General features: G+C 47.1%; 1 protein-coding gene across 3 annotated transcripts in view; it reads left to right on the forward strand.

Moving 5' to 3' along the window:
• The window catches only part of HDAC8 (histone deacetylase 8), a 215,292-nt gene that overhangs the window by 179,206 nt on the left and 21,749 nt on the right, over nt 1-14,337 (forward strand). For all 3 annotated transcript variants that reach the window (XM_027609557.1, XM_027609558.1, XM_027609560.1), the window contains one exon: nt 7,713-7,818. In XM_027609557.1, coding sequence (XP_027465358.1) covers nt 7,713-7,818 — 106 coding nt within the window. The remainder of the gene's footprint in view (nt 1-7,712; nt 7,819-14,337) is intronic.

Below are 14,337 nucleotides of genomic sequence, written 5' to 3' on the forward strand. Positions count from 1 at the left end.
CATACTCTGGACACTCCTACTTCTCCATTCCCTTGCCTACAAGTGATTGCCTTTGATGTGCTACTTCCTGCCACTTCAGTCCAACAACTGATGGGGTTATTATTTTTGTTTGTTTGTGTTATAAAGCCATGGCAATAAAATTTACTCCTAATAATACCACCGCAATTTTATGTTCTTACAGTGTACCGTAAATGATATATATAATAACTGAATTTCCTGTAAACAGAAATTTTTTTTTCCTGGGGAAAGGAGAGCTTTTTTGTTTCCATCACGGTTGGGCCAAGGTTCTTTGATGACATAGGAAAGACTGAGAGGCATCATGTGAGACCATATTCTGGTTCAAAGTGCTGGTGCTATGTTATTCTGGTTGTGATGAGTTCTGTTCGCAGAGTAATTCGGGACAAGAAATGCTCTTCCTGGTTAGGGCCCACATCACAGTCACCAGCCAACCACCCCACCCCACCCCCCGCCAACTGAAAGCAGAGTAAAGCCTCAGGGATCTGTAAGAGGGATTGGCACCGACCTTGGGCTTACCCTGGTGGAATCAAGTCGAATTTTTAGGAAAAGGTAGACCTTCAGTTAACGATAAAAAAGTGGAGAGCTACTCGGAGTATTATAAAAAGAAGGCTGGCTAGAAGCAGTATCTCTATACCCCTGACTGACTAGGAGAGAGGAATACTCGGTTAGCCGCGGGAGCGCATTGCTAGCATGGCAAATGTATTCCTTTAAACATCTTCCTCATGCTGAATCTCATCCCTAAGACTGTGAGATTTCACGCTACTGAAATCTACTCTTCTTCCTCTCTGGCTGCTCTTCTTCTGCCTATTCCGTGGATCTTTTTATCCCCTTACCACCTTAGTGCTCAGCCATGACCTCACTTCCATACACCATCATCACATCTTCAGCTGCCTGCTAGACGCAGTGACCCAGATTCCCTCCTGCAATCTCAAATCCCACTAAACCCCATCCCATCACCTTCCCTTAGCCATACTAGCTCTTCCTGCTAATTTACCCCAGCTCTGTCGGGGGCACGGGAATTCTCCCGCTTTGCCAGACTCAAAACCTAGGAGTCAACTTTGACTTCTCCCTTCTCTCCTTCCCTCCCCAGCTAGTCAATTACCAAAGTCCTGGTGAGTCTACCTTTACAATGTCTCTTTCCCATTCTCTCCATCTCCATAGCATTCACCCTTGTTCAAGCCCTTGTTATCTCCCCCCTTGAACTATTGCAAAAGCCTCCACACTGGTCACCCAGCCTTTCTATGCGTGCTCCCGTGTTTCCTAAGGCACAGATCTAATCCTGAGGCTGCCCCAGTGCCTGTCACGGCAAGTCCTATCTCCTCAACCTGGGATTCAGGCCTCCCATGCTCTCCTTTACCGACTTTAGCTAACTTTATAGTACTTGCTGGTCCCCAGATTTGTCCAGCATTCTCTTGCCTTCACTGACTACCTCCCATCCTACCCCATTCCTGCCTGTTTGCAATCACCCTGTCAAGACCCTAATTCTCTCTACTGGATGTGAATCCTCTCAGAATCCCAAACACATTTTATTTCCTTCATTCAAGAAACATGAATGGAGCACCCATTATTTTCCAGGCCCTACGCTAGGAGCTGTAGGTAAGATAAATATGAATAAAACAGTATCCTTCCCTTGTGGAGCTCTGGGGCCAGAAAGACAAACGTAACTAACTCTAAACCCCTATCAGGCTGCCTCTGACTCCCATCCTAGGGGCCCTTCTCCTCAGCCTGTAAATATACTTAAGACCCTCCCATCTTAAATCACCCACCCTATGTCAAACTCCTAAAATAAGAAGTGTATTCATGGGCGCCTGGGTGGTCAGTCGTTAGGTGTCTGGTTCGGCTGAGGTCATGATCCCAAGGTCCTGGGATCGAGCCCCACGTCAGACTCCCTGCTCCGCGGGAAGCCTGCTTCTCCCTCTCCCACTCCCCCTGCTTGTGTTCCCTCTCTCGCTCTCTCTCTCTCTCTGTCAAATAAATAATAATTTTTTTAAAGTGTATTCGTACCATCATTCTCATCTCCACTTCCTCCCATTCTGACTCTCCAGTCCTTGTCCACACCCTCCACTGACTTGGCTACAGCAAAGCTCTCCTTCCCATGGACAAATCAGAGGACCGCCCTCTTTTTACTTAATCCCTCGGTGATATCTCAAACTGTCACCAGAACTGTTTCCACTCACTCTGTAGTAAGCCTCCCTGCCAGCCAATTCTCATCCAATTCTTTTATGTCACTGACGATTCCCAAATCTCTAACACATATCCTATATTGTAGGCCCAGCCTCTCTCCTAAATACCAGAGCACTATATCATCAGGATCCTGACCCTCAAAGTGCTTCCTGCTGAACTCCCCGCCCCACACGTACACCTTACCATGAGCCCCTGTTCTCTGCCTGTACCCCTCATCTCATTAATGTGTCTCCTACACAGTCAGAAATCCTTGACTCTTCTTCCTTATTTTCCATATCCAGTTCATTGTTTAGTCTTATTAATAATATCTTTTCAGTTTTTCAATATCTCCATTCCTCCCACAACTCTTGGGGTTCTGACCCAGATACCACTCAGCATGGCTCTAGCACCAGACTTCTCACTGGTCTCCCTACTTGCATTCCTCCCCTCAAATGCTGTTCCAGTCTCCACACTGTGGCCAGTGAGTCTTCTAAAGGACACAGCTGGGGCGCCTGGGTGGCTCAGTTGTTAGGCGTCTGCCTTCGGCTCAGGTCGTGATCCCGGGGTCCTGGGATCGAGCCCCGCATCGGGCTCCCTGCTCCACGGGAGGCCTGCTTCTCCCTCTCCCACTCCCCCTGCTTGTGTTCCCTCTCTCGCTGTGTCTCTCTCTGTGTCTGTCAAAGAAATCAATAAAATCTTCAAAAAAATAAAAATTAAAAAATAAAGGACACAGCTGACCTATCCATTCCTGCATTTATAAGCTCCCCCAAGTCTTCATTTCCTTATCCCACAAATAGTTACTCACCAACCACTAGATGCAAGCACTGATTTGGGAACTGGCAATACAGCAGGGAGCAAAACAATGTTCTGCCCTCATGAACCTTCTAGTCTGGAATAAGGCCAAATGCCTGAGTGTGGGGAGCAGGCAGCTCCCCCTGCGAAACTCATGCCTGCCTCCCAGCCTCATGGCCCTTGAGCCATATCACATTAATTTCAGTGCCTAAATCGTGCTGTTCAGTTGCGCACTCCCTGCCTTTGCCCAGGCTCTCTTGGGAATGCCTCCCTCCCCACCACCATACCCTATTTGCAGACACCACCCCCCCACACACATGCACACACAATCACTTACTCTGAGGTAATTTAGAGGCTCCTATGGGAAGTGCTGATCTCCGGAATGACCTGGGTTCAAATCTCAGCCCGACACATGCTGTGTGTGACCTCTGTCAAGTTGTCTGACTGTCCCGCGCTTCAAATCTTCATCTTAAAATGGAAATAATTATAGTACCTCCATATGGGTTGGTTGTGAGAACTAAGTTAGCCAATCCATAAAAAGACACTTTAGGTGCCTGACACATATAAGCCTTTAATAAATGTTTTTATTACTTTCATCTTCAGTATTATGGTGATACCTCGCATCCCACTATTCTGTAATAATTCTTCCTTCTAAACACGTCTTACTGTCTTTGTAACCCAATGAACTTTGTCAGGCACACAGTAGGCACTTAATAAATTTTGAAGGAAGGATAAAAGGACTGGCAGCTCCAGGTGTGTGGCTTGGTTTCCTGTGACCAAATTGGACTATGAAGAAATAAAAGCACATCTAAGACTTCTTGTGAATATCTTCTTGACTGAGTACCTAAGTGTGTATACACTGTTGGCATTGCGTGAGCAAGAGCTGGGGAGGAGTGACCAAGAAAAGGGCCTTGAGCCGGGCTGACCTGAATGAGAACTGAGCTACTTCATTTCTTTATTCATTGACTCTTGGGTCAAGAAAGGACCAACTACCCTAAAGTCGCCATTACCTTCAGTTCCCATGCCTCAGCCCCCACTTCATACTTTCCATTTGCTTCCTTCCCACTACTATGTTCCCCTCAAAAATGTATAAACTGAAACTCAGAAAGCAAAAGGAGTGCTGAGGGAAAAGGGGAAGGGGTGGAGAAGGGTTAGCACCTCCCTCCTTCCTTTGCTGAGATCAAAGCCAGCGTTTTGACTGGAAGGCCAGCTGGCCTCTTTCATCCCCGCTCCACCTGTCTGGGAATGGGATTGCTGCTTGCCCATTTCCTTTCCTCTTCAGGGCTGCAGGGCAGTTTCAGGGTGGGGCCTCAAGCTATTTCTAGTGCTGGCCAAATCCCTCCACCCCAATATCTCCTTTGCCTTATGTGATCAGATTTCCTTTCCACCTCTCCAGTAACAAGTGTTAGGAGCATAGGGCAGGAAACTGTGAGAGAAGTTCAGTTTCTCCACAGGCCCTGGGCGGAGCTAATGGTTTGGGCAAGTAGAGAGGACACTGGGGCTGCTGGGCTTTGTCTGGCAGGAGGAACAGGTTCTTCTTTCTGCATAGCCACCCCAAGTACTTGACCCAACATCCCCCAGGGTATGGGTGAGGCACCAGTTAGGCAAGGGCCTCTTGCCTCGGGAGAAGGGAATTCACATTTGCCGAAGTCCTACTACGTTCTGGGCCCTTGCTAGGCCCTTTTGTTTGTACTATCTCAGAGGTTTCTAGCAACCCTGCCAGGTCAGCATTTATTATCACCCCTCTGGTAGGAATGACAAAAGAGAGATTGAACAGCTCGCCTGAGGCACATGATGAAATCCCGATAGAACATCCAGCTCTGTCTGACTCTAAAGACAGTGCTCTTTCCACCTCATCATGCTGCCTCAAGAGGCCCAAAAAGCTGTTAATGCTCTGAGTTGGCTCTTTGCGTTATTCCCCAGAATTCAGTGACCAGCCAGCTAAATCTTTCGTGAATGAATTTCATTCAACATAACTTTAAAATAAAGGTTTAAGGAGACCCTTTGATGACTTGAGTTCAATTCTACAAAGAATGTGACAGAAGTTTCTGCCTCTGCAGAGTTCGTAGTCTAGTAGAAAAAGAGTTAACAAGTGCCAAAATAAAAGCATAATATAACACAGAAACAGAGAAACACCACGAGAGAGACAGAGGGGAGGAGAGGGCAACACCCCTTTGCCTTAGATGTAAGCCTCTGCCTTCTGTGTGCCTGTCACCTCCCTCAGCCCTGAACAGAGCCTCCTAAGGCTGGGACCAGGCAGCTGCCATGTTGAACTGGATCACAGAACAGGGACTTTCTTAAATCATCTGTGTCCCCTCGCCTAAGAATAGTGCAAATAAGCAGGACCTGGGAATACTTTCATTGGCCAAGGTGGAGAGATGTTTAGGAACCCAGTCTTGGTTATTACCTGCAGCCAGCCTGCCTCAGCAAAGAATGGGTTATTTGTGGGTTAGTCAAAGCCAGGTGCTAATGCAGCCAGATCAAGAGGCTCAATCCCGGGGAAACTGGGTTCTGTTACATAGGAGTCAGTTCTGGCCGCAGATGACCATCTTGCAACCGCGTGCTCTTGGTCAAAGAAGGAACTAAAAAGCAGGAGAGTATGCGTCACCACATTGTAGGCATTCACAACGCAGACATATTGTTTCAAACACTCGGCCCTAAACAGACAGCTCACAGCATGTCTTGCTGACAGAGGATCACCAGTGATCCTCTGCCTTCATAGACGGAGGCAGAACATTCTCTCCTCCTGTATCTCAGTGAGGCAGCCTGCCTCTGATTTTTACAGCACCTTGATGCTAGGGGTTTGGGTCCTGTCCCAGAGTGGCTACTTCATTGCAGCTGCCTTTCTTCTGTTGCTCTCTCTAAACCCATCTTTTCATACCTGTGAAATGAGTATACTACTTGAGGTCCACCCTCTGGAGGAAAAGAGGTCGCCTAAGGAGAGAGGGCAACACTTGTTTGAAGCCTTCTCTTCCAGAGCCAAGCCCACGAGATCCTTGAACTTGGACTGAGGGGCCCTCCTTAACTAAAAATACAAACCCCTCGGATTTCTTTGATCATATCTGGGGGTTAGTTTCTGGATGTATCCCCCAGGTAACCCCTCTTGTCTCTTCCATATATGGGTTTGGTGAAGATGATTTCCACTCAAGGCTTCTTCTATCTCCAGAACTCAGGGCCTCAGGCATCAGAGAGTAATGATTCCAGCAGGAAGGAACAAGGCCCCTCTTTCCTTTCAATGTCAGTCCATAAAAAAAAAAAGCATTATGATAAGCATTGGGACAGTCTTTGGCATTTTCCTTTTAACTAAATGTGCAGAGTTTTCCATCATGGATGTGCAAAAGCCATCTACCCATCAAATTACTCCCATGGACTCCACAAAGGTGCTGTTAGAACCCTTAGAGGTCGTTCCACAGCCTCTCCCATAGTGCCGGATAAACATCCAGACTCTTAACAAGGATAATTCGGTGGCAGTGGCAATAACCCTGGGCTTCTCTGAATGACATCAAATTCAGGACACATACCCAGATCCCTTTTTTCATGCGCTCTCTACCATTTTTCCCATGGAATTTGAATCCCCCTGTTTTACTTACTGCCTAACAATATCACTATTGAAAGCACATAATGTGAAGGACCATATGCTCTCTCTCCAGAGAGTATGCACAAATACTATTTCTGTTAAAAACTAAACAGAAATAGTAGTTTTGCATACTTCCCATTCAAGGACTTATCCCAATTGAATGATTCCCTTTGTCGTGGACTGTTTTTCCCCAAGCAGGCCCTAATAGAGAAGCTGAATCAGATATTGTGACTTACCAATGGGTCACAAGGAATCATCTAGTGAGCTAGAAATAGAATCCAGAAACCTTTATTTTGATTCCCTGAATTTAAAAAACAAATAAACTCTACTACAGAGAAAGAAAAACTGGAGAAACTAGGCTTGCTTGACATTCCTGGGTCAGGGAATTCAGGGCAACCAAAACTAACAGGCAACTGCCATAGTCTGTGAGGCTCGAGGAGGTGAGTAAGACCTAGGTGCTGCCTGCCCTCAAGTTGCTGACAACCCAGTGCAGGGAGATCAGGTCACTGTTGAAAAATCTCTATCCAGTGCAGCATGTGCTTTTTAAGACCTAGCGGAGCCCAGAGGAGGTCTTGCCCATCTTCATAGTGCCCCCAGCAGCAAGCACTATTTGTTGAAAAAAGGCCAAAAAAAAAAAAAAAAAAAAAAAGAGGTACCAACAGAACACTCTGGGGGTTGGTGGAAAATAAGGGACAGCTTTGTGAAGGAGGTGACATTTGAGCTGTGCCTGGAAGGATGGGGAGGTTTTTCGCAGGCAGCAGGAATCGAGGGGAGGGCCTTTGCAGCCCGAACAAAGAGCAGTGGCCAAGACCCTAAGGGGGGGACAAAGCATGGTGTGACTTGGGAGAGCCCAGAGCAGGCCAGTGTGGCTAGACAAGAGGGGGTAGTAAGAACTAAGGCTGGAGAGAAAAGTTGAGACCTGAGCATAGAGAACCTTGAACAACGAGCTAAATAATTCAGCAGTGAACTGTCACTGGAGGTTTTGAACGAGAGGAATGATACCACCAAGACAGGGCTTCCTGCTGCATCATCCTGCCCACCTGGGCCTCCCCTGCCTTGTCAATAGTGGTGGTTTTCTTTTGATTGTTCTGTGTGTATGTGGTTTGGTTTGGAGGTTTTCTGTGGTTTAGTTTGTTTTTTGGCCTTTCCCTTTTCCTTACAGTTTTTCACAGCATATGGTCCTGATTATGTGTTGGAAATCACGCCAAGCTGCCGGCCAGACCGCAATGAGCCCCACCGAGTCCAGCAAATCCTCAACTACATCAAAGGTGAGCACCACCCCTCAAGCCCCGCCCTCCTCATTCCACCCAGCTTGCGGTGGCCCATCAGTGGGGGCTTCCCCAAATACCATTTGTCTTTTGGTGGCTAAGCCTTTCACTGACTTAGAAGGGAAACATCTTCTTGGCCTGATAGCTTGTAGTTGGAATTCCACACTGGCCACTCTGACTGGAATTGTCATTTGGCCCGCTAATGTCACCTTCAGGGGGACAAAAGGTTTATCTTTAGGTACCTCCAGTGAAAAACCAGTTCTGAAGTGTGCCCTGGAACCCTTTTTCTTTTAAAAGAGCAACAGTAAAACCCTCTTTAAGATGAGGGAAGTTCAAGCCGCTTCAGACTTAGGGTAGGGCGGAGGAGGGACTCACAGATGTTGTGTCCCAGTGTAGTTCCTAGGTCCAATATGGCCTTGAGAGACTGCGGGCCTACAATGGATAGTCAGGATTCTGGTGCCCTGAGAGTGGACTCCCCAGTCTTACCCAGAGCACTGGAGACGGACCTGCTGCCCTATCCTGCCCTTCCCTCTGGCTGGCCTGCAACTATTCTGGCTTCTGGCCGGAAGGAAAATGGCAGTCATCAGGTTATTCTCATCTTGAGCACACTGTGCACTAGCTGTTTGGGGATGCTACCCTTAGTTTTCCAGTAGCCCCTCTGCAAACCCCAGCTGCCACTCCCCAACTCAATTCCCTTTCTCTGCAGTATTGTAAAATCGTTTTGGCACCCGTTTTCCTGTTTACTTGAATTTGCATGTGTGTGTGCATATTTTTGGGATCCTAATTATTGGTAGAGTCAAGAGGCTAAGGGTATCATATTGCCCATCTTGGAGCATGAAATTCCCATGTTTATTCATATAACGACCAAGACAGCAGCAATTCTCCTACCTTTGACTCCCTCGTTGGAATAGAATCCGGCATGAAAGGGAGGCCTGTTCTGTACCAGAGTTAGTCTGAGGGAACGAGTTGTGTCCTAGGGGGGGTCTTTGCTGAGGGTTATGTTGAGGCCCGAAACCCTAGTAGAGCCTGGTGTGTGACAACAGCCAAGTCCTTAGGCAGGGACTCCACGTCCCAGGATCCTTTGGCCAGAGAAAATTTCCTAGGCTCACAAGTCACAGACTTGTAAGGTTATGCTCACAGCAATGCTTATTGCCTCTCTGAGCTGTCCCGTAGCCCTCAGCCTTCTCCTGGCCCTGTAGTTTCAAGCCACCTCCCTCTGGCTTCATAACCCCACAAATCCTCACTTCCTAACCAAATCCTCCTCCCTTATATAGTCTTTTTTTTTTAAGATTTTATTTATTTATTTGACAGAGAGAGACACAGCGAGAGAGGGAACACAAGCAGGGGGAGTGGGAGAGGGAGAAGCAGGCTTCCCGCCGAGCAGGGAGCCCCACGCGGGGCTCAATCTCAGGACCCCGGGATCGTGACCCAAGCAGAAGGCAGACACTTAACGACTGAGCCACCCAGGCGCCCCCTCCCTTGTACAGTCTTTAAGGCCTCTAAACTCTTTCTGTTCCTGGCCCTTTGCCAGTCCTTCTCACTGTGCTGCAGCCCTGATTAACACTGATGCTCCCACCCTAATTTCCTCCTGCCCCTCAAAGACCCAGGACACCTTTCCTGTTTCCTCTGGGACTGATCCTGGACCAACCTCTCTTACCCATCTTCCTTCAGCCTTGCCATTTTCCCCCCATCCGGGCTCTAAGTCCTGGTAGAGCACAGACAAATAGAAACAGAGAAACTAAACAAGCCTCTGCAGCTTCTTGCTCACACCTACGTGTATGCAGATATCTGTATGCCCTCATGCTTTCCTGCACACGTACCCAGACACGTATCTCCAGAGTGGTGACATCTTACTATTGAGGAAATGGAAATGACAAGCAAGAGAAGACGTAAGGAAGCTAATTCAAAGGAGAGAGAACTAGGAAAGGTAAGAAACTCAAAAGAGGAATACATTTTTAAAAGACCTGAGATAAGGGGCACCTGGGTGGCTCAGTCCGTTAAGCATCTGCCTTCGGCTCAGGTCACGATCCCAGGGTGCTGGGATCAAGCCCTGCATCAGGCTCCCTGCTCAACAGGAAGCCTGCTTCTCCCTCTGCCTCTGCCCCTCCACCCTGCTCATGCTCTCTGTCACTCTGTCTCTCAAATAAATAAATAAAATCTTAAAAAAAAAAAAAAAAGGACCTGAGATAAAAGATTAGTTTGAGGGTTGGGGAAAAAAATAATAGAAAATCTTAGAGGACATGTAAGTTACATGTAAGTCAAGATTTTTAAAAGATCCTAACAGGTTAAAGCAATATTCTGATTGTAGCACAATGACATTAAACTGAGAGAAAATGTATGGACCAGGAATTGGACCCTCAGAAGCAACTGGACCACGCACAAGATGGGAAGATGCGGCTCAGCAGCATTTTGTCTGAAAGAGCTAGGGATTTTAGTCAGTGTGGACCTCATTGTGAGTCTCCAGGACAAGTTGGCCTCCAGAGATGCTGATGCAGGATCAACCTCACTTTAAAAGGGTTCTAGGCAAATAAGAGCATGTTACTGGTCAGTCAGGATGGGGAAAGGACTATAGACCAGGCTCCAAGAGGTCTGGTTGGAGGAGCTGGGGCTTTTGGAGAAGAGAAGACCCAGGGGGACGTGGTCTTTACTTCATATCTCCGAGAGGCTGTCACTGAGCAGAGGGTGTAGACAGAGTCTATGTGGTCACAGGGCACAGAGCTAGGACCCATGGGTAAATATTATAAAAAAGGCAAATTTGTATTCAGTAGAAGGAGGAATTTTCTAACATTTTGAGCTATCCAAACGAGCAGGCTGCCCAAAAAGGAATGAGGTCTCTGTTGCTGGAGACATGCAAGTAGAGGCTAGATAGTCACTTGACTGTCGTATCATGGAGGGCTCCTGCATTGGGGGAGGGCGATTGTGCTAAATTATTGTTAAGGTTCCTTCTAATCCTAAGATCCTAGGATGCTGTATGTTAAAAGTGAGAAAATAGAAAAACAATAAAAAGAATAAGATGAGAGTGCAGGGGTTGGTAGATGAGTCACAGTTGTTGGGGCGGGGGTGGGGGGAGGTAATACTGTGTAGAGGAAAGAATTGATGAGAAGAAAAGAAATTAAATGGCTGAGAGTGGGTGGGGAGGAGCCAGGGAGGGCGGACAGCAAGTAGACTGGCTATAGAATACTAGGAATGTTCAGATTTTCCATTTAGCCATCTCTTTCATATTGACAAAGTCTTGTGTTCTAGCCATGCAAATGAGCAGAGCACACAAGTCCAGAACCAAAAAGAAATTCAGCTAAACCAAGAAGAAATGAGGCTAGAAAGAAGTCCAAATGTTGCTAAAAATGGCCAGACTAACCTGCTATACTGAGACCGTGCCCCTCCAGCCTGGTGACGCATGCTGCCATCAGATAGTGCGTTGCCATGACAATGGTCAGTGTGGAAAAGCTGCTGAATTTTCTACATTCTGAAAGATTTCCCTGAACCTGCCTACATGACTTGTCATTTGTTCTTGCATATAAAAACCTCAGCGAGGCTAGCCATTTCTCGCTGCCCTCCTTCCCCCATATTAAAAACAAGGGAGGGGGGAGGCATGGATTGATTTGGGAAGATGGAATGGCAATGATGGAGTGGATGGATTAAGCTCCACTCTATGGGAGGGAGTTTAGCCAGCATGTATCAGTTGAATTTGTTCAGCCTTTGAGCTTGGGTTTTTTTCTCTTTCTCACCACATCCCTTAGAAGCACAAAAGATGGGATTTTTAACCTACTGAAGCTCAAACCTGGGGAGGTTCATCTTATAGAGATACATTCCATGTGTCACAGGTTGACTGGAGGGAAAGGCGAATTTAGACCTCACCTTATCCCATCTTTATTGTCCATTAGTCTTTCCAAGAGGGAAAAAAAAAAAGACAAAAATAAAACCTTGGAGAGTCGATTCAAGCTGTTAGCTTTATACAGGAAAAAGCTATGTTTTGCTCTAACAAATTGCTCTTCTCATGCCAGTGAATCTCAAAGATATGTGTCAGTGTTCACAAGGAAGTGTGGATCGCTCAGCCTAGCTCATGCCCATGCTCACTACTGAAAAATCATCCTCACACCATCTTCATGTGCTCAAACTTGTTTGCCTTTCCTCTGGTTGACGTACTCCAGAAGAGTTGGCTCACACTGAACCTTCCAGAGTTGGAACGGTGCTGATGTGATCAATCCCCAGAGGTGGCTAGCTCCCCAAGCCTGCCTGGCTCTGTGTGAGGAAACAGGGGTAAAGTTTTTCTAGTCCCTAGTACTGATGACATTTGAATGGAGTAAAGCTCCCTAGGGGGCCAAAAGCTTCTTGTTGCAACCCAGACCCAACCTTCTGTGGCTGAGTGCAGAGGGAGAGTGAGTTGTGCATGCACGAGTACGTGTTGGCATTATAATTGGAGGTTACAACTCACTTGCTGTGTGTTCCCAGACTGTACCCCAAGTTTGCCTGGAATAGAAAAGGAGACAAATAGGGCCAGGAGGTAAGAAGGAGGAGGAGGGGGAAGACACAAGAGGGAAGAGAAGGCCTTGTGCACATCTGCCTTTTCTGACCTTTAATGAAGGAGGCTGAGTTGGCATCTCATACAGTGCAGGGTTGGGGAGATGGACCAGCCAACTGATGTGGGTATAGGGGAGAGACAACACAGGTGAAATAATAAGAACAATAGCTACTATTTATTTTACAGATGAGGAAACTGAGGCTCAGAGAGGATAAGTGACTTAGCCAAGGTCACATTTGTTCATTCATTCAGCAAGCAATTAGTAAGCACCTGCTATGTGCCACACACTGTGCTAATAGGTGGTAGAGCACACACTTGAACCCTGGTCTTTTTGAAGCAGGGCTTTGGAGTCAGGCTATTTGTCCTTTCTAGTGCCCCTCTTCTCTTTGCAGTGTTGCCCTGCCAAGTCTATTCGTCATACCTCGTTCTTTCCAACCTCATTTTTTTTAAACCCCCTCCTGCTTTTTCCAGTTGCCCCTGGTAAACTCTTCCCACCCTTCACTGCATACCCAGCTCCTTCCATGTGGCTGAGCCAAAGCACCTAAAATCGGATGTCTCCTTGGAAATGGGAGGAAGACAGCCATGAGCAACATTTGAAATTCTGGCCTCTGACCCAGGCCTTTTAACGTTCTCTAGCCCCCTACCTCTGCCATGCTTCCATCACCCTACCGTAATATCATTGAACCTTTCTACTCCATTTTGAGCTGAGTAGAGAAGTAAAAGAGGACAAAAGGTGGAAAGAGCCAACCCATCCATCTCCTGCTACCTGAAGTGTGTTGTGTTCACCAGCCCCACTCTGCTATTTACAGTTCCATGGCCCCAAGAGGAGGCCCTTTGCACATCTATTGGTAATATTCTCAGGAACACCATTGTGCTGAGTGTAAGCTGCACCTCCTCAGGCAATTTGAAGTCTGGCATTGACATTCTTCTAAGGACTAGGAATTACATCAGGTCTGGACATGTCCAAGGCCTGCTGAAGCTCCAAGCTTGAAGCAGTGCTCCTGCCTGGTGGGTCTGTACACCATGGAAACTCAGCTTACTTCTACACCTTCTCTTGTTTCCCGAGAAGCCATGAGGATAAGTTGAAAGGCAGGGTTGGTCCCAAGACAGACTGACCATCTACTTTAGGGCTTCTTAGGATTTGGAGGAGGGTTGTGGAGGACATCCTGAGCCAATTACTTCAGGGGAGGATCTCTGTGATGTCCATTCCTTATCTTCCCTTGCCATCCCCTGTCCCTTTATTCTTCTCCAGCCCACTGTGGTTCTTTCCAAGAGCCTACCACCAGCCTGGCTTCCCCATTGACCAGGTTCCTGTCTTGTTTCACTAAAGAGTAAAAGAATTGGAAAGGTTTGTTGTTGCTGTTGTTCAACAGAAAGAGAGGGCGCCTGGGTGGCTCAGTTGGTTAAGCGACTGCCTTCGGCTCAGGTCATGATCCTGGAGTCCAGGGATCGAGTCCCACATCGGGCTCCCTGCTCAGCGGGGAGTCTGCTTCTCCCTCTGACCCTCTTCCCTCTCATGCTCTCTATCTCTCATTCTCTCTCTCTCTCTCAAATACATAAATAAATAAAATCTTTAAAAAAAAAAAACAGAAAGAGAAGTTATAAAAATGTCATGCTGAAGGGCGCCTGAGTGGCTCAGTCGGTTAAGCGTCCGCCTTTGGCTCAGGTCATGATCCCAGCATCTTGGGATCGAGCCCCACATTGGGCTCCCTGCTCAACGGGGAGCCTTCTCCCTCTCCCTCTGCTGCTCCCCCTGCTTGTGCTTGCTCTCTCCCTCTCTCTCTGTGTGTGTCAAGTAAATAAATAAAATCTTTTTAAAAATGTCATGCTGAAAATCTTATAAATTCTGAAATAAAAATGGAGACTGCTTCCCAAAGTCACAGTAACTTAGACAACAGCTTTTATTTTTTTTAAAGATTTTATTTATTTATTTGAAAAAGAGAGAGAGCATGAGCGGGGTGAGAGGCAGAGGGAGAAGCAGACTCCCCACCAAGCAGGGA

The sequence above is a fragment of the Zalophus californianus genome, chromosome X (genome assembly GCF_009762305.2).
Source record: "Zalophus californianus isolate mZalCal1 chromosome X, mZalCal1.pri.v2, whole genome shotgun sequence".
In the NCBI taxonomy this organism is placed as follows: domain Eukaryota; kingdom Metazoa; phylum Chordata; class Mammalia; order Carnivora; family Otariidae; genus Zalophus; species Zalophus californianus.